Below are 21,377 nucleotides of genomic sequence, written 5' to 3'. Positions count from 1 at the left end.
TTAAATTACGCTGCCGCATATTTGTCGCGCCGAAGCAAAAGAATTCTTATTTGATTAGACAGATCCTCGTAGCAATAAAATTTCTCATTTAATGGAGTTCAAACTGTTTGATGCACGCTAAGCGGAGAATTTATAGCCGAAGAAGGATTAGCTTCCGTCGACAGATTCGAACATTATATGCGAAAACTTTATTTGTTAGAGTTGTTTAACAGTTAAATGTGTACTAAATATTTTATTGGTCCCCGTACGATCGTACGGTTCTTTGATGCAGGCACTCTGCGTAATGCAGATTATTAAATGACGGGCCGGCGTTCCAGTGTATTATTCCTTGTAGCCCCGTAAAACTCTGCTATTTGTTTATGGCCGTTAGGGGAAGATTTAGGATCCATCCGTCCGGCAATAAAACGGCAAATGTTGTTCTTTCGGGCGGTGTTTGCGAGTGCTTAAATCGACAAAGGTATTATGTGAGTGGCCTAGGATACTGATGATGGCAGTAGAAGGGTACGGCGTGGGGTGTGGGAAGGATTTTCGTTTGCGCAGCAGCTGGGAACCGATAACTATTATTTACTACTATTATTAACTGCTATTTACACCGAATTTCTCATTAGTACAGGCGGATAGACCTGTTAAGAGTGAGTGTTCTACATGTATATTACGGTGAAAAGAAGATTTAAGGATATACGGTAACTTAAAATTTAACCACTCTCACCTTCGTGCAAAATATTCGGACTGTTATGTCCAATAATTTTTCCTTCATACCTTATTTCATAATAAAGCGATGGAAGACATGCATGACTGTCAGTGAAGATAAATGTTACTCTTAATTTTTGACTGGCTTCCGATGAATGGTTAAGACATACAGTATTGTAGGAAAATGCTTTGCTGTGGTATGTTTACAAAATTTTCAGGGTTGTAGGAAAAGTTTATAACAGTTCTGGTTGTATTATAAAACGAATGAAGTGGTGGAGTGATTGGCACACTCGACTCGCAACCGGATTATGCTAGTTAGATATACCGTGCGGCCACACAAATTTAAGTTTTCCGTGTTTCCTCTCAATCGCACAATGTAAAAATTAGGATGGTTCCTATGAAAAAGACACGGTCGGTTTCCTTCCCCAGTTCCCTAACAATGCAAACTTGTGCCCCGGCTCTAATGTCCATGTCGTCCACAGGCCGCTAAACCCTAGTATTTCTTCTTTCTTCCTTTAAACAGTAAATGAAATAGCACGTGAACTAGAGGTTCAGAACGTTACAGGTAAGCCAATTAAGTTACCCTACATTACTTGGCTGTATTGAAGCTCTAGTAGATTTAATCATTTTCTCAAGTAATAACTTACTTCGTATTTTAAAAAGTATGACGTAAGAACTTCATTTCTTTTCCGTTAAACCAATACGAAAGACCAGATACACCGTTATTAGTGACTGTAAATGAATTACCATCGACAAATATCTCGTATGTTCGATGTTGGTTTATTGCACGGGTGCCAAAGATGATTAGTTAGAGCTGTCAGCGGTGTACATCACATCCATGGAACGTTGGTTTATCTGACCTGGGTCAATACGTTTACTGTCGAACACAAGCATCTGAACAAATAGCATTTCGTTTTGGTTATTGCAATACATAATACTCAAGATATGGTCAGAAATGTATGTTCTACGCCTTTACACTTATTTTGTGTTCTTAACAATGCTGTTATAGATATAAATCGATGCATTGTTCTACTAAGCGACCACCACAGCATCGATACACCTTTCTAAAAACGTGCTACAAACGTCAGAACTTGGAAGGTTTGCATCAAGTTTAATATAAAACTGCAAGTCACTTTTCACCAAAATACAAAACTTAACCCACAGAGAGAACAACTAAGTAATACTGGTATTGGCAGTTGTGCGTACTTTAAGCATTAGGGCATTGGATACTTGGGTTTAATAAAAAATAAAAGTTGTTTGGATTGTTTGTAAACAAATGAAACTCGTTTAATTTTCTGCCACCATGTTAAAAGGTCAGGTGTGAACATGTATTTATTATGCGTAAGAGTAACTACGAGTCCGTGAAACGACTCGGTACCTGTTTTTAAAGGTCCACGTAGTTCAAGACCTGTAGATCTGGTGCGAAAAATCAGGCATTATCGTGAATATTTTTTACAACACAGTCGTTCCATGATCAGTAAGAAGTGCATCATGGCGCACAATGACCAGTTAGGTGGCAGAGATTAACTAGAATTGGGCCATAATCCAAAATCCATAAAACAACGGGGAACTACCCACATCTTCAGCAATAAATCTGCTTGATGTCCACGTTGGGCTGGAGAGTTGCCCTTCATTCATAAGAAACCCTACTAAGTGACTCCAACGTGTAGATAGACGGTTTTATAGAAGAAATCATGGGAGTCGTAGCTGTGATACCCAGAAGCGACAGCGGCGTCACTGGCGATGTGTTTGCAATAGGGCAAAACTCAAAATATTTTATGAGTGACACCGGCACATTGATTATTTGCCCGGTTTATGTCCGTAAGGTTCTGTGAGACGCGTGTAGAAAGGGAAATGTATCTCATAACAAAGCTAAGCGTCAGTTGTTAATCGATTTATACCCACCTTTACGTTTCACATGGTACAGTCTTTGCTGTTTAAGTACCTCATTAGAACGCAGTATACACCAGATAATGAAATGCACCGTTCATGTGTATGTACAGAAATTGTAAAATGTAAACTTTCGCAACCAGAAATGTCAAAATTAATGAAATGTTCCGGGTTATTATGCCTCCGCAGAATGGGACGAAACGTTCGGTTTTAAGGTGAAATCCGTTCGTGCACGACATAATAGCCCCGAACATTTTATTAATTGTATGTACAGAAAGTCCAAAAAAAATTACGTTTTGCTCATCACGCTGATGTATCAGTGTGTCGTGTAACTTTCGTTGTACATTCTTTTGTGTGTGAAACATTCGTATATCGTGTACTTGAAGATGAAGTAAAAACTTGACTTTTTTGTTGTTTAAGGGAAAATATTTTATCAACATCAGCTGTATATATTTGAATTTGTTTTTGACCGGTTTAGGTTATCTGTATGTTTCGCGACATTGTTAAATTATGGTTATTTGAGGCACTACACTGGATTATCGTAATATCTGACATGCTGATGTTTCTTCTATGAGAAGCATACATTTTTGATCCAATGGCCTTATAATTTTTCTTTCACTGATGATGTTTGAAATATATTTATTCTTGACCGATTTCTGTTATTTTGGCCATCATCACTGGAAGAAAAATTATAAACCTGTTGAATCAAAATGCATGTTTCTCATAGAAGACATATCAACATACCAGATATAACGATGACACAGTGTGGTATGTAAAATAACCAAAATTTAAAGGTGTGGTGAAACACACACATAACCTTAACCGCTCAAGAATAAATCTAAATATGTACAACTGACGGCAAAAACATGTTTTTTACAAATATCTTACACCTGTCTCCAGTTACTTACAAAACTTATTAATTTTTGTTGTTGTCTGGAAGACGAAATGTACAACCACTCACGGAACTATGCCAGACTGACAGTCCTTACGCGCTAAGCTCTAGTTCCTCTCTCCTTTCTCATAAGCTGTCGCTCGACGTGCTCCGATGGAAAGTAGGTCAAAGCGTACTCTTACTGGATGATTTTTATCGAAAAACTTACACAGTTACAACACCCGATAACTTGACTTTTTATAATGTTTTAGATTACATTAACTGTGATTTTTGTTGAGTAAATTTGGAATGATGTTGATTACGAAGTTATTAAAACTAATTTCTCAAAGCAACTTTACATAGTTCCTGAATGTGCAGGCAGTAGAAGAGACATATAATTCGTCTATACTCTTAATATATAACAGTATTACTGTAAAGGGAATCATAATTGTGGAATTCTTGGTTCAAATCCCGAAATGATAGCTATGTTGTAGTCTCTACACAGGCTTCCGTAAATCCAAGTGTTGCTGCTTCCACCAGACTAATGAAACAGGATGGTTGGTGCCCGATTTGTAATGATCTCTCTTTAGATCGAACTACAACACACACAAAGACACACACGCGCTCGCGCACGCACAGCAATTGAGAACACACACACAAATCGGAGAACAAAGAGGTGACTGAGAAAGATCCTTGGCTAGAAGTCAAAGCATGGTTTGCACACGATGGACAAGCATACGGTTGTCTTTGGCGGTTCGTGGGGGAGTAATTTTCTTAGGTGTTTATAAGTACTTTGTGTTTTCTGTAGTGGTCAGTTTTCTCTCCTTATTTAACAGTACACTAAGGATATAGGGGTGTTTACTGATTAGAATTATAATAGGATATGTAAATGGTTATTCAAGTTACATAATTTGATAAATATTTTCATACTGAAAGCCCCAGGGTTTGAAACCATTAGCATCCAAATTTAGTTGAAGATACTTCTCCGTGTGAGATACCATGTTTTCTTCCACCGGTCTAAAGAATATAGGACGGAAGCTCGTTGTTACATTTTTAGCTCTAGTGTTGCATAATGCAGTGTGACGCAGGTACAGCAGCAAGTTGAAAAATCATCATGTCGAATGGACGTTACCGCTGCCGTTCCGCTTCCAGAAATAAAATGAAATGATCGTTTGGCCTTATTAGCCGACAGAATGCGACTGAAACCGTCAACATTCTACGTTACGAAATCTTTCGGACTCTTACTGCTGAGTGTTTCGAAGATAGCAGCGCTTAATTAATAGCGCGAGGAATAGCTTGTTTTTTCTATCACAAGGTTTAGTATGCAGGAAAGGGTTTCCAGTTAGCTAATGTATTCTAATATCGAAACTGGTTAAATTTATTCTTAAGCATACCTGATTTTTCTGCGGAACTGTTCTGACACGTAACCAACAGTCTTATTCACTCTAAGGATACACTGCGGGTACTGACTACAGTTTCCGACAGGCCAGTCCGCGCTATGTAACTAATTTTCTGAGACATGTTGCAGTACTTCGTCATTTTCCAGTACAGTAAATCTAAATTTCGTGTGACTAGGGCCTCCCGTCGGGAAGATCGTTCGTCGGGTGCAAGTCTTTCGGTTTGACGTCACTTCGACGGGGATGAAATGATGATGATTAGGACAACACAACACCCAGAAAACCTCCGACCCAGCCGGGAATCGAACCTAGGCCCCTTAGGATTGACATTCTGTCGCGCTGACCACTCAGCCACCGGGGGCGGACTCCAGTACAGTGTGTACCCTTCATCTAACTGTGCGTGGCTCGTGAAGTTCATATGCAAATACAAGCAGGAACATGATGATGTTTATATAGAAATGTTTCTGTTATAAACTGAAGCAACAATGAGGTAAGTATTTTGTTGTCCAAAATGTTTTATAAACACCTGTAGTCGATTTTCCATCCATCTGAATCGAAATAAGGAAATATAGTCCCAGATGGTGAGAATGTCTCTTGTCAGAATTCACTCACATCTTCAAGAGGCATTTTCCAGCCTCACGCATTCTCATCCGAGTGACACATCGTGTACCATGACTCATTAACCCAGAAGACCGTCTCCTTCTTCATGGTGGAATTTGTGGGTATTTGCACCACTACAAGTGACATCTTTCCCATTCGTTCCTTAAAGTGGCTTCTGGACATCAGCCCCAGTAGAGTTTCTCATCTCTCTACTGATTGTTCTATTGCTAGTTTCTATGTCCGAGATACACCAGAAGATCTCTTCCGTACCGGGTAAAGTTCTTCATGGTGTGTGACCATGTCATTACTTAAAGAAAACCAACCAATGTTATGTGTACATTCCATCAGGATCACTATATAACATTGCAGATGTTGGGGACTATACTGCGTCTAAACTGAATGGACGTTTCATCATGTAGAGCGGAAGTGGACAACCTCCAGTGAATCATAGTTTGTTCTCAAGCGCCACGTGCTCGCTGTATTACCTGTTTTGTAGATACGAACAGGATCTTGTAAAAAAGCATGGTTTCCTACACGCAGGCAACACAGCTCGCCCTTTTCGCTATAAGCTGTCAGTCTGAAAGATATTTTTATTCAAGTTGTACTCGATACCTGTTCCTCCTCCTGTCACGTGAAAAGCGCTTTGTGGTAAATCATCGTACGTTGTCTGTGTGTTAGGAAACCTGAGAGGTTATCAGTTTCAGAAAATTATTAATTAGAACATAAGAATGAGAATCGTTGTATTATAGAATACAAAAAAATTGAGGAACGACAGTCGCTATTCAAGCCAATAAGAAAAGATAACTTTCTCTGCCATTCTAATGACAAAAGATTGTAGGTGCAAGATTAAATAACACCCCTGACATATTAATGTTCTGCTGCTGACATACTCTAATTTTAGCTGTGTTCAAAGTGATACCCTTAATGTAGAAGAGTCATGAGCTGGTTAAAAGGCGAAGCCTTCGTTGGCTTCCGCGGGATCGCACCGCAGATTAGCAAGTTTCCAGCAGATAGACGCGTCTGGTAATTAATTGCTACTTGAAACACATTTCTGCGGACGCAGGAGATAAAATTAATGCAGAAACAGCACAAATGTCAGTAAGCTGAGACGCTGCCTTTCTTTTTGTTTCCACATCATTAACGTTCTGAGCTGTTACGAAAAGGTGCTTCGTAATCGGCGTTACTTTTCGTAGTCACACTGATGTTCTTCTTCCTGATGTATTTGCTTGACAACGTTAAAATATCTATCGAATTGCACATAGCGCAAACCAATTTTAGACAAAGCGCTGCAATTGATGTGGCACCATTCTTGTATTATTGGATCTCATACATACTTAAAAAAAAAGGCAGCAGGCAAGCTACTGGCGATACTACATTTATCATTTTTCAGGAATTCTGTTGAGTTTGCGGTGTACGTTAATAAACATCATTATTCGTTTGATGACACTTGTGTGAGTTACAGTTATTTCAAAGCCTCTGCCTTCATAACAAAATGTGTGGATAATATTTCCCATATTCGTTTTTTTTTTTCGATTTTCTAAGCGAATTCTAGTTATAACCTTGTACAAAGATTTATCATTTTTTTATTTCACATGCTGTATTTATTACAAATACTGTTTTTGCGCATCATATTCATTGTCCTGGCAATCGCAACAATCAGCGTGCCATAAGCATAGGGGAATGAACAGGTCAAATTACTATGAAACGCCGGAACAATGGTGTCGCTTAGAATGAGGATTTCTAGTGTTACATCTTATTAGCTAGACGACAATCTTATTAAAAAGTAGTTCCGATTTGGTATAAGACTGCGTCTTTAATCGTAGACCATATTATTCCAGTTCTTTTTCAACTTTTACAAATAATCATAAAACTGTTTTATTTGTTCTTAAATTTTCGTTCATACCTGTATATTTAGAAAAACTGAATACAGTTAGAACGTTAACACAGTCGGATGTTTTCTTTTCGGTGGCAGGACTCTAGCAGTTTATATGTGGAGAATCGAGCATAATGGTGCAGTCCTTAGAGTCACTATGTCCCGTTAATTCATCTAGGTTGATTTCATGGTACAAACGAGTAAAGAAAAATTTAAAAAGTGCTGTTTCATACGCGTACCAGTTCTTCATTATTTACATTTCTACATTCTCACTCTGTTGATTGAGTAACTTGACCTTTTATTTGATGAGGTTTTCCTGTCTTTTTTTCATTAAATAACACAACTGTTCGCATCATGAATTGCTTAGCAGTAGTCTGCATTACCTCATTCCCGCTTAGCACATTGTTGTTGTTGTTGTTGTGGTCCTCAGTCCAGAGACTGGTTTGATGTAGCTCTCCTTGCTACTCTATCCTGTGCAAGCTTCTTCATCTCCCAGTACCTTCTGCAACCTACATACTTCTGAATCTGCTTAGTGGATTCATCACTTGGTCTCCCTCTACGAGTATTACCCTCCACGCTGCCCTCCAATACTAAACTGGTGATCCCTTGATGCCTCAGAACATGTCCTACCAACCGATCCCTTCTTCATGTTGTGCCACAAAATCCTCTTCTTTCCAATTCTATTCAACACCTCCTCATTAGTTACATGATCTACCTATCTAATCTTCAGCATTCTTCTGTAGCACCACATTTCGAAAGCTTCTATTCTCTTCTTGTCTAAACTAGTTATTGTGCATGTTCCACTTTCATACATGGCTACACTCCATAAAAATACTTTCAAAAACGACTTCCTGACACTTAAATCTATACTCGCTGTTAAGAAATTTCTCTTCTTCAGAAACGCATTCCTTGCCATTGCCAATCTACATTTTATATCCTCTCTACTTCGACCATCATCAGTTATTTTGGTTCCCAAATAGCAAAACTCATCTACTTCTTTAAGGGTCTCATTTACTAATCTAATTCCCTCAGCATCACCAGATTTTATTCGACTACGTTCCATTATCCTCGTTTTGCTTTTGTTGATGTTCATCTTATACTCTCCTTTGAAGACACTGTCCATTCCGTTCAAAGTGCTCTTCCAGGTCCTTTGCTGTCTCTGACAGAATTACAATGTCATCGTCGAACCTCAAAGTTTTTATTTCTTCTCCATGGATGTTAATTCCTACTCCGAATTTTTCTTTTGTTTCCTTTACTGCTTGCTCAGTATACAGATTGAATAACATCGGGGGTAGGCTACAACTCTGTCTTACTCCCTTGCCAAACCACTGTTTCCCTTTGATGCCCCTCGACTCTTATAACTGCCATCTGGTTCCTGTACGAATTGTAAATAGCCTTTCGCTCTCTGTATTTGACCCCTGCCACCTTCAGAATTTGAAAGAGAGTATTCCAGTCATCACTGTCAAAATTTTTCTCTAAGTCTACAAATACTAGAAACGTGTTTGCCTTTCCGTAATCTATCTTCTAAGATGTCGTAGGGTCAGTATTGCCTCACGTGTTCCAACATTTCTACGGAATCCAAACTGATCTTGCTCGATGTCAGCTTCTAATAGTTTTTCCATTCGTCTGTAAAGAATTCGCGTTAGTATTTTGCAGCCGTGACTTATTAAACTGATAGTTCGGTAATTTTCACATCTGTCAACACCTACTTTCTTTGTGATTGGAATTATTATATTATTCTTGAAGTCTGATGGTATTTCGGCTGTCTCATACATCTTGCTCACCAGATGGTAGAGTTTTGTCTGGGCTGGCTCTCCCAAAGCTGCCAGTAGTTCTAATGGAATGTTGTCTACTCCCGGGGCCTTGTTTCGACTTACTTCTTTCAGTGCTCTGTCAAACCCTTCACGCATATCATATCTCCCATTTCATTTTCATCTATGTCCTCTTCCATTTCCATAATATTGTCCTCAAGTACATCGCCCTTGCATAGACCCTCTATATACTCGTTCGACCTTTCTGCTTTCCTTTCTTTGCTTAGAACTGGTTTTCCATCTGAGCTCTTGATATTCATACAAGTGGTTCTCCTTTCTCCAAAGGCCTCTTTAATTTTCCTGTAGGCGGTATCTGTCTTACCCCTAGTGATATATGCCTCCACATCCTTACATTTGTGCTCTAGCCATCCATGCTTAGCCATTTTGCACTTCCTGTCGATCTCAATTTTGAGACGTTGGTATTCCTTTTTGCCTGTTTCATTTACTGCATTTTTATATTTTCTCCTTTCATCAGTTAAATTCAATATTTCTTCTGTTACCCAAGGATTTCCACTAGCCCTCTTCTTTTTACCTGCTTGACCCTTTTCTGCCTTCACTGTTTGGTCTCTAAGAGTTACCCATTCTTCTACTACTGTATTTCTTTCCCCGTTCTTGTCAATCATTCCCTAATGCTTTCTCTGAAACTCTCTACAACCTCTGGTTCTTCCAATTTATGCAGGTCCCATCTTCTTAAATTCCCACCTTTTTGCAGTTTCTTCAGTTTTAATCTACAGTTTATAACCAAATAGATTGTGATCAGAGTCTACGTATGCCCCTGGAAAGTCTTACAATTTAAAACCTGGTTCGTAAATCTCTGTCTTACCATTACATAATCTAACTGAAACCTTTCAGTGGCTCCAGGCCTATTCCACGTATATAAACTTTTTAATGATTCTTGAACCAAGTGTTATCTATGATTAAGTTATGCTCTGTGGTGAACACAACCAGGCGGCTTCCTCTTTCATTCCGTACCCCCATTTCATATTCGCCTCCAACTTCTCCTTGTCTTCCTTTTCCTACTGTCGAGTTCCAGTCACCCATGACTATTAAATTTGCGTCTCCCTTCACTATCTCAATAATTTCTTTTATCTCATCATACATTTCATCAATCTCTTCATCATCTGCGGAGCTAGTTGACATATAAACTTGTACTACTGTGGTAGGCGTGGGCTTCGTGTCTATCTTGGCTACAATAATGCGTTCACTATGCTGTTTGTAGTAGCTTACCCGCACTCCTATTTTTTAAATTCATTTTTCAGCCTGCTCCTGCATTACCCCTATTTGATTTTATATTTATAACCCTGTATCCACCTGACCAGAAGTCTTGTTCCTCCTTCCACCGAACTTCACTAATTCCCACTGTATCTAACTTTAACCTATCCATTTCCCTTTTTAAAATTTCTAACCTACCTGCCCGATTAAGGGATCTGACATTCCACACTCCGATCCGTAGAACGCCAGTTTTCTTTCTCCTGATAACGACGTCCTTCTGAGTAGTCCCCGCCCGGAGATCCGAATGGGGGACTATTTTACCTCAGGAATATTTTCCCCAAGAGGACGCCATCATCATTTAACCATACAGTAAAGCTGCATGCCCCCGGGAAAAATTACGACTGTAGTTTCCCATTGCTTTCAGCCGTTCGCAGTACAAGCACAGCAAGGCAGTTTTGGTTAATGTTACAAGGTCAGATCAGTCAATCGTCCAGACTGTTGCTCCTGCAACTACTGAAAAGGCTGCTGCCCCTCTTCAGGAACCACACGTTTGTCTGGCCTCTTAATAGATATCCCCCTGTTGTGGTTGCACCTACGGTACGGCTATCTGTATCGCTGAGGCACTCAAGCCTAGCAACCAACGGCAAGGTCCATGATTCATGGAGGGGCTTAGCACATTATATGTATATTAACTGTTCACATTCTGGCGTAAGGAGAGATAGTCGTTATGAACTTCATTGTTGTATTCGCTCTAGATTGATTTTATGGGACAGCATCATAATTCTACTTTGGGGATTCTGATATGATCTCCAGTCACATGTACTGACCTTGTCCCAGGTTTTCAGAAAAGAGCTTAATATAGTGCTAATTTTCTACGACTCTTTAGGTCACAGACCTCAACTGACAATTCGATCTATGAAGTTGGAGTCTACGACGTGCTGTATTTTTTATCTTTCTTAATTTTTGAAGGGGAACAGTTTAAGGAGGCACCTTATTAGCACGAAGCTATCGATTAAGTTAAATGTGGTTTGACGAGTCGTAAAGAAATTTGATGGACCCATAGTATAAAATCCATCCAAAAGTAATTTTACGCAGTTTCATCATGTCACAGCACAGTTGTTCTGACGATATTTGATGGAACTTAAATTATTAACAAGTAGCCACAGGATTTGAAAGCCAAAGACTGGTAGTACTACGTTGACATGCTGCTGTTAAAATAAGATTAATAATAATAATAATAATAATAATAATAATAGACTACAGGAAAAAAACAGTTGTATAGCTACATAATTAATAACACAAATGTAAAACGAATATGGATTAGGGCACAATTGGTCGCATCGGGGATGTTCAAGACTGAGCTTTATCTGCTCCCTACTGAGGCACAACGTAATGAAGGTTGACGTTTTCTTCGTTTTCTCCTTCCCAACACCGTTTCAGCAGTCTTTTTACGACAGCAGATGCAAATGAAATGTCGTATTGCGTAAGGTGGCGATTTCAGTTTCTGAACGAGGCATATAAATTAGCATAGAAGACCCTCAACGGAAGTTACTCAAAAAAAGAACGTAACTGTATGTCAGCTAGCGGCGAAGACAAGACAGCTCAGAGTGTCAGTACTTTGTCCATACGAACAAGCTCTCTCTATACAATACTAGGTACTAGTCGAGCTGAGAGGAGTAAGTTATCACGCATTGTGCTTTGTCTCTTCCTGTTTAAGTCTGGGAGAAGTACATTAACACCCAGATTAATTCTTCCTTTAGGAAAAGGGAGTTAATCTTAACTGAGTCACAAGTCTTGGAATAAAACCGTTCGCACTTTCAATTACGTCTTCACCGAAGAAGCAAAAATTGTAAGCTGAAAGCTAATGAAGTACAAACGGTAACAATAGACAATGAAGATGTGGAATTGAAAATGAGAAGGTGTATGTCTTCGATATTCATCCGTTTCCTTACTCCTCCATCCTCTCCTCATCGGCTGCTTCATCCGTTGATAGGCTTCTGATGACTGTGCTGTTCTTACCTTTACCTTCGCTAACATGTTACTAGCCTGAACTGATGTAGTGTTTCTTTCTCCTAAAGACCCCCTCACGGAATTTGCGTGTAGTAAATGATCTGATGCCGTTCCTATTTCAATTTTTAGAATTTTTGGTCAAATTTCAAGCGCTAGAATAATCTAGATATTCACTGCGCTGTACCTTCGTTCACTTGGCTACATCCGTATTCGGAACTACTGTCTATAAAATACCGATAAAGGTCTACTCTTTGAACTGAATGCTGATCGAAATAGAATTATAATCACGCAAATATCGCAGTATAATAATCAAATCTAGGTTTTCGCGTAAAAGGGTGTCAGTTTCTAATGTCGTTCAGTGTGTAACATTCTCGTTTATTTGTAAAGTTCCATCCTATACTCGAAGACGATTACTGTATCGTATCTAGTTCCGCAGGCAAAATGATTCTCTAGTTTTTACCGCAAAAAAAGAGCTGTCTGATACGGTTATGCCACGCGGGATTAGCTGAGCGGTTTAGGACGCTGCAGTCATGGACTGTGCGACTGGTCCCGGCGGAGGTTCGAGTCCTCCCTCGGGCATGGGTGTGTGTGTTTGTCCGTAGGATAATTTAGGTTAAGTAGTGTGTAAGCTTAGGGACTGATGACCTTAGCAGTTAAGTCCCATAAGATTTCACACACATTTGAACATTTTTTTGATACGGTTATATTCCACAAGAAGAGGTGTTGTTGCGCTTTCATTGCTAGGAGAAAAAGAAGAAATTGATGACACATTGTCTCTAAAAAGGTTGCAGGTCGTATATACCCCCAAGCCGTAACACTTGTTTGACAAAGTGCCGTGTCACATCAAAGACATACCTCTGGAGAGCGTTAGTTCTTTATTTAAGATCTCGTTAATGTATTTTGAGATCTTATTGCAGGGGAATGTAAACCCAACAAGAAATTAGTAACATTAGTAAATTCACTTTTATGCAGCACCAGAATTTGTTCACGCTTCCACCTCTAATTGGAGCAGCTATGGAGTCTAGTTCAGGGGTCTCCAAACTACGACCCGCGGGCCGAAACCGGCCCGCGAGGGCCTACAAACCGGCCCGCGTTAGCTGGCCGGACATCCCCGGTATCCGGCCCGCCAAATATTTGAGGTGGTACCTATACTGCCAACAATTGAGTTTCGAGGCCTATCGCGACCAGTACACCGCGACATTGTCGGAGCTCTATCTTTACAAAGCGGAAGGTCATGGTTAAACTTGTGGCTATCCACAAAGAACAGACAGACCGTTCTCCGTGCGATAGTGGAAAAAAAAGAACGGTTAACAGACTAGTTTGGCGAAAATATTTTAAGTAAAAAAATTCTTTGCATTTTATTCTACTCACGGGTCTGGTGCAAGTCTTTCAAATGGATGCCACTTCGGTGACTATATGTAGATGTAGATGTCATTATGGAAGATGCTTCTTAAACGAGGTTTCACTTTCTTTTGATTACCTTGTAAAATACGTCTTGCAGTAATAGTGTTGCTAACAACGATTTTGAGATTTCGTTAACTTTGCAGGACGCTTTCGTGTCGAATGTGCAGTGCCATACTTTTTTGTCGGTGAAATTCGTCAGAATAAAATACGCCAGAATTTCGGTCAGGTACGTCCACCAATAAAAATTATGTAATTAAATAAAAATCGTAGTTCGTTTCAGTACTTGCTATTCCCACATCCTTAGATTTTTGCGATTTCATCTTTCCTTTAGCCTTACATTACGGTGATGATGGAGTGCTAGGGTGCTTTAATCCCACTAGGTAGATCTTGGCCCTTATGACTTCGTGGAGGAGTCAATGTGGCCCGCGGACTAAAAAGTTTGGAGACCCCTGGTCTAGTTTGCACTAAGCTTTGAGCTATAGCATTATTTACGTGTTTATCGAGTCACGTGAGTTGCGGTCCCGTTTCACGCAGCGAACTCAAGACTTGCGACCGCCGTAGTCGACCCCCGATGCTACCAAAGGCGGGGCCGCAGACTCACCTGGGGGCAGGCGCTGGTGGAGCTGCTGCTGCTTGCGGCTGAGGCGCGCCGCCAGCCGGGAGGCGGCGGCCAGCGGGCAGCCCGACAGGCTGCGGTGGGTGTTCCGGTTGGAGCTAACATGGCCCCGCCCATTGCAACCGGGGGTGGGGCATTTCAGAATTGTCTCATGCATCGCCAGGACTATACAACAGAATCACAAGGAGGCCCGCTTGAGTATACAGTCGACCTTTATAACCGGCGAAAGAAAAGAGAAACAGAAAAAGAAGGGCGGGTAGAGAGTAAAACCATAAAGAAAATAACGACAGTAGCAGTCTATTGATTGCAGCAAACTTGGCGCTCGTAACGGCGCAAGTTTGAAAGTGAAAACTCGAAGGGAAAGTTCGAAAAACACATTTTATTTCCATATTAGTTGAATACGAGTCGTGCGCGTGGTGCGAGGGGGGAAGACATTACTCACAGATGTTTTATGGGTGAAAGGGGAGAAACGGGAGTACTTTCAAAACAATCACGTTTCTGTGTAACAACGTAAAGGTGTATATACTCAACCTGACCTTCAGATTCTATTGCATGCCCACACGAGAAGCAAAACAAAGTGGTTTCTGGCTAAGTCACTACTGAAAGCGAACGAATGAATAAAATATAAGCTAGCTCTCTACCCCGCAAAGAAAACCAAGGGAAGCGATAAACAAGCGATTACATAGGTAGAGGACACTTACTTTCAGGTGTCACCTTGTCTTTTCTTGGGCATCCGGATAAGCTGCATGTAAGAGAGAGTACGTCTTTACGTAAAAAGTGAACGACTGAATGTAAACTTTCTTTGTTTTCCACAAACTAATAGTTTTAACGTGAAAATATTAAGCAATGTATCTGGAGTAGAATCCCCTATTAAAAATACTGAAACAAAACCATTTTGCTCTCCACAGTCTCTGGCTGTTGGCATTTACATGTAATATAAGTTAACAAAAGAACAGTGAAATGTTTTTATAGTATGAATAAGGAGTGAAGCAGCCCTACTGACCTGCGATGGTGCGAGTAGAGTCCAGTGACGTGACCTTGCCCCGTGCAACCAGGCGTAGGACAGCGGCTACCCTCTGAAAATAAAAAAACACCATATCATCTAGCGCCTCCGCACTGATAATCCCAATTGGTACTGGCACAGAAATCATTGCAGGGATTTTCTTCGGTTTCCCTTTTCCTTTATTTCATATGACACTCAGTTACGTAGATTGTATCGGCTAACTTGAAAGACACTTCCGAGAAGTTTAGAGAGTACCACATTGCCGAGCAGTTAAATTTTGCTGTAGGAGACTGCAGTACCACTTAGGTAGAATTTATAGGAGAGGAATGTAAACTCAAACTATGCAAGTGCAGCTGTCCCGTTAGACTTCCGGTGTTGCGTATGAATCTATTTTTCCCAGTGAATTAACTTACGAAGAAAATTGGTGACGGCTTTTTGTCGTTCGTGAGGCCTTGTTGCTGTTAACATACAAATGTCAACGTGAATAGTCTACGTACAAGCGTGCTCGCAGATAGTCACTAATGTACGATTAATGTGGGTACTCTTACCGGAAAACAGAACACCATTACAGTTTTAAGAACTTTCAAAATTAAATTTCAATTCTGTATCGCCCATTTTCGTGCGGCACATAATTATTTCATAATATTACGGGAAGAACGCGTTATGCTCATTCATTATCAATAGCCAAAGTACATGTTTGATTCCTTGTTCGGTACTCCTTATTCCAGTCATTTGATCTTAGTGTTTGCCAACATTGTCGCAAATGCTATATAAAAAGCTGATATCTGTTAATCACAATATAACAAGTCTTTCATTGATTCGCCATCACTGATAGTACAATGGTTGGTACAACAAATTGAAATTTGATTGTTCATTTGGGAACAAAAAATGGTGCAAATGGCTCTGAGAACGATGCGACTTAACTTCTTAGGTCATCAGTGGCCGAGAACTTAGAACTAATTAAACCTAACTAGCCTAAGGACATCACACACATCCATGCCCGAGGCAGGATTCGAACCTGCGACCGTAGCGGTCGCTCGGCTCCAGACTGTAGCGCCCAGACCCGCACGGCCACTCTGGCCGGCCATTTGGGAACATTCAGGAAGCAAAAAACTAGAGAAACATTCCTTCACGGAACATCACCTACTAGTGAAATGTTTTCCGTCTGGAGTAGCAGAAAGCGCTACTTGAAACTGAACGAATACTGGCCGGCCGGGGTGGCCGAGCGGTTCTAGGTGCTACAGTCTGGAACTGTGCGATCACTACGGTCGCAGGTTCGAATCCTGTCTCGGGAATGGATGTGTGTGATGTCCTTAGTTTAGTTAGGTTTAAGTAGTTCTAAGTTCTATGGGACTGATGACCTCAAATGTTAAGTCCCATAGTGCTCAGAGCCATTTTTTTTTAACGAAGACTAGTAAATCAGTGATGATAACAGTGGTCGGACGATTGTGTTTAATTACCAGAATTTATTTTTTCGTGATATATGACAATTTTATGTTTCGATTTGACGAGATTTATATTAAAAATGCAGTTGCCAATTTGTTGTTGATGTGGTCTTCACTCGAAAAAACTGGTTTGATACAGCTCCCGCTCACCTTTTAATGTATCCTGTGCAAGTCTCTTCATCTCCACGCAACTACTGCGACCAACTTCCAGTTGAAATTGCTTACTGTATTTAAGCCTCGGTCTCCATCTACAATTTTTATCCCGCCCTTTCCTCTGTTACCAAATCAGCTACTCCCTGATGCCTAAGTATGTGTTTATCAACTTATTCCTTCTTTTACCCAAGTTGTACGACTGAACTATTTTCTTCCCCAGTTGAGTACCTTCTCACTAGCTACTCTGTGTACCAACGTAATCCTCAACATTCTTCTGTCTCACCACATTCGAAAGGCTTATATTCTCTTCTCCTATCTGATGTTTTTCGCCCTTCAAATTAAAAAAAAAAAAAAAAAAAAGAAGTTCAAATGTGTGTGAAATCTTATGGGACTTAACTGCCGGCCGGTGTGGCCGAGCGGTTCTAGGCGCTTCAGTCTGGAACAGCGCGACCGCTACGGTCGCAGGTTCGAATCCTGCCTCCGGCATGGATGTGTGTGATGTCTTTAGGTTAGTTAGGTTTAAGTAGTTCAAAGTTCTAGGGGACTGATGACCTCAGATGTTGAGTCCCATAGTGCTCAGAGCCATTTGAAACATTTTTGAACTTAACTGCTAAGGTCATCAGTCCCTAAGCTTACACACTACTTAACCTAAATTATCCTAAGGACAAACACACACACCCATGCCCAAGGGAAGACTCGAACCTCCGCCGGGAGCAGCCGCACAGTCCATGACTGCAGCGCCCTAGACCGCTCGGTTTTTCGCCCTGGTTTCACTTTCGTACAAGGCTACACTCCAGACAAACGCTTTCAGAAGAGCTTTGCGCTCTGTCACAGATATATGTGTTTGAAATAGCTCTCTGAAACTGTTGACGCAAGCTTCTTTGCATGTGCTGCTTTCCCGAAGCGGTTCTCCAGTAAAGGCTGCAAATGATCAACAGCTTGAAAGTTAACGTGAGCACCACAGATTCTTGTAGGGACAGTGCTACTGTAAGTGGTGTGCCGTTGCCTTACCAGCCTCGTGAACGGAATATTGATCCAGTTGTACGAAGAGTGATCGCCTTACCAGAATCTCGGTGAAGCTTTAGCATTTTCCGTAAATAGAAAGATTTGCAAGACGTAAACGCTCTATTAAAAGAGTGATAGAAAGTGTGGTGTCACCGCTAGACACCACACTTGCTAGGTGGTAACTTAAATCGGCCGCGGTCCTGTAATACATGTAGGACCCGCGTGTCGCCATTGTGTAATCGCAACCTAGCGCCACCACATGGCAGGTCACGAGACACGGACTAGACCTCGCCCCAGTTGTACGGACGACATAGCTTGCGACCAGACGTACCAAGTCTTCCTCTCATTTGCCGAGAGACAGATAGAATAGCCTTCAGCTTAGTCCATAGCTACTACCTAGCAAGGCGCCATTTGTATCAGTGCTTATAGCTTACTACTATTCAAGAGATGTATTCCAACAAGAGAATAAAAGTTAAGTAACATGTACGTACTTTTCTTCTTATTCATTAATAAGTCTCATGTTCCAGAACTTCAAGCCCGTCTGCGTTAGTTTAGCGTGCACCTAGCTACCTCATTGTGTCTATGCTGTATGACTAGACACAACATTATTTGGCGACGAGTAAAAGAGTTTGTATTAATTCGTTTGTGTCATGGCTTCGCCACAATCTCCAGATGTACTGTCCGAATTTTTTCGCTTGCAGAATCAGCAGACGCAGGCGTTATTGGAAGCCCTAGGACAACTCGTCCAGGGTCAACGTGCGCTGCAAAACGATGCGGCAGCTGCCGCTTCTTCGCTACCGCTGCCACAAAACGCTGTTGCACCTCCCTTTCGGCCATACGTGGCGGCCGACGAGACCTGGCAAGAGTGGTCTCGCCAGTTCAACTTTCATCTAGCAGCCTACAGAATTCAAGGTAATGAGCGGCAGCCGTTTTTGCTTTCTTGTGTCGGTGTGTCTACCTACCGTGTGATAGTGAAATTGTTTCCCCGACGCGACGTAGCAACTCTGTCCTACGAAGAAATTTTGTCTGCTTTAGATGCCTATTTCAAAGAAACAGTAAATGTAGTTGCAAAACGGTATACGTTCTTTCGTACAAGACGTACGGCCGGTCAGACTAATAGGGAGTGGGTTGCAACTTTGCAAGGACTTACTAGGGAGTGTGCATTTGAATGTGACTGTGGACTTCCTTATTCAGACACTATGGTGCGTGATGCAATAGCACAGAACGTTTCTGATGTTCGCATAAGGGAACAGATTTTGAAACTAGTTAATCCCTCCCTTCAACAAGTGATAGACATATTGGATAGGCAAGACACACTTGACTTTGCTCAGGAATCATTTGAAACTTCGCCAGCCGTGTGTCACATTAACCGGCCCGCCGGCCGCGCTGCCCGGGACGCTACACGGCCCTCGCGCCCGTCCGCACAGCAGCGGCAGCCTAGCTCGCAAACACGTGCGCCGCGTAAGCCAGCAACTGCAGTGAAATCATGCCCGCGGTGTGCAACTAGACATTCGCGTGAAAATTGCCCGTCACGCCAAGCTATTTGCTTTTACTGTCACAAGAAGGGACATGTTCAAAGTGTTTGCCAGAAAAAGCTTAGATCAGACAATCACAATAATTCCAGGCCCTTTGCTTCGCGCCGGAATCAAACCCAGGACAATCCGGCTCGTGGACCTTCACCCATGGACATTCATGTAGTTCATTCCCACCCGTCCAGTGACACTTTAGCTATCAGTGACTGTGTTCGTCCCACCACAAATGTGCGTCGACGTCACAGGAAATCCCGTAAAGTCGCAAGTGCTTCTGTACCTGTATCGGTTCAAATTGCACGTGACAGTCGCTCTTGTCGTCCGCAGGACAATAAACTTTTTGTAGACTTAGACTTTGAGGGCAAAGTGATCCCATTCCAGCTCGATACCGGAGCTGCAGTTTCATTGCTCAATCACGACACGTACAAACAGCTGGGCGCACCGCCATTGCGTGCCGCAAATGTTAAGTTACATAGTTACTCAGGACAACAGATCCATGTGTTAGGACAGTGCAGCCTTATTGCAACATACAAGGGACAAACAAAACTTGTGTCATTTTACGTTCTTCGTTCTTCTACTGCAGTGAACTTGTTTGGTTTAGATTTGTTTCAATTGTTTAATTTGTTTATAGTAAATCAGGTCCTATCAGTGAATCCGACTGTGCCTTCCGCCAGTGTTTCTAGTCTTTGTGAAGAATTTGCAGACATTTTTGCACCGGGCCTTGGTTGCGCTAAGAACTATGAAGCACATTTGGAATTGAAAGACAACGCGCAACCGAAATTTTTCAGAGCGCGCAATGTTCCCCACGCATTGCGTGATGAGGTCGCAAGAACATTGCACGATTTAGAATCTCAAGGTGTAATTGAACGTGTGCAGGCTTCTCTCTGGGCCTCACCCTTAGTAATTTTGCCAAAACCTTCCGGAAAACTGAGACTTTGTGTGGACTTCAAGGCCACTGTGAATCCACAACTTGTGACTGCTACTTTTCCTTTGCCCCGCCCGGAAGATCTTTTTGACAAACTGTGCCCGGGAAAATATTTTTCCAAATTGGACCTAGCAGAGGCGTACTTGCAAATACCTGTGGACGAAGAATCTCAGCGCGTCTTGGTGGTATACACGCATCTTGGCTTGTATCGCTTCAACAGACTGCCATTCGGGTGTGCATTCACACCTGCTTTCTTTTAGCATTAATTCCAAACAGGTTTGTGCGCAAGGCTTCTTCCATTTCAGCTCCGCTTCATCGCTTACGCCGTAAAGGTGTTCCGTTCGTCTGGACGACGGAATGCGAACGCGCCTTTCGCCAGTTGAAATCGGCGTTACTTTCAAATACTTGCCTTACGCCATTCGATCCCCGAAAACCCCTTTTGTTGATGGTAGATGCTTCGGAATTCGGGATCGGTGCTGTGCTTGCGCACAAGGATGGCTCGCATGATCGCCCTATTGCCTTTGCGTCCAAATTGCTCTCATCTGCGCAAAGAAATTATTCACAAATAGAGAAGGAAGCTTTAGCTCTCGTGTTTGGTGTTACCAAGTTCCATGACTTCTTGTATGGTCGTCAGTTTACCATCATCACAGACCACAAACCGTTGACATCGCTTTTTCATCCGAACAAGCCTGTACCTCCACGTACAGCGCAGAAATTCATTCGCTGGTCACTTTTTCTCTCGCAGTACCGCTACGATATCTTGTATCGGTCCACTGCTCAGCACGGAAACGCTGATGCGTTGTCCCGTTTGCCTGTTGCTGAGGATACAGCATTCGATTCTTCCGAACTTGCTTGCATGTTCATTGATTCGGAAGCCGATGACGTGGTCGCATCGTTTCCGATTGATTTTCGTCGTGTAGCTACAGCCACAGCTGCTGATCCT

At 41.7% G+C, this 21,377-nt stretch overlaps 1 protein-coding gene across 1 annotated transcript in view; it reads right to left on the bottom strand.

Moving 5' to 3' along the window:
* Positions 1-21,377, bottom strand: part of LOC126232606 (trithorax group protein osa-like) — a gene marked incomplete at its 5' end in the record, with an annotated part of 313,958 nt that overhangs the window by 238,644 nt on the left and 53,937 nt on the right. The window contains 3 exons of the mRNA XM_049942808.1: positions 14,360-14,539; positions 15,076-15,116; positions 15,378-15,450. Coding sequence (XP_049798765.1) covers positions 14,360-14,539; positions 15,076-15,116; positions 15,378-15,450 — 294 coding nt within the window. The remainder of the gene's footprint in view (positions 1-14,359; positions 14,540-15,075; positions 15,117-15,377; positions 15,451-21,377) is intronic.

Source organism: Schistocerca nitens, chromosome 1 (assembly GCF_023898315.1).
Source record: "Schistocerca nitens isolate TAMUIC-IGC-003100 chromosome 1, iqSchNite1.1, whole genome shotgun sequence".
Lineage (NCBI taxonomy): Eukaryota > Metazoa > Arthropoda > Insecta > Orthoptera > Acrididae > Schistocerca > Schistocerca nitens.
This window is presented reverse-complemented; position numbering and strand designations above follow the sequence as displayed.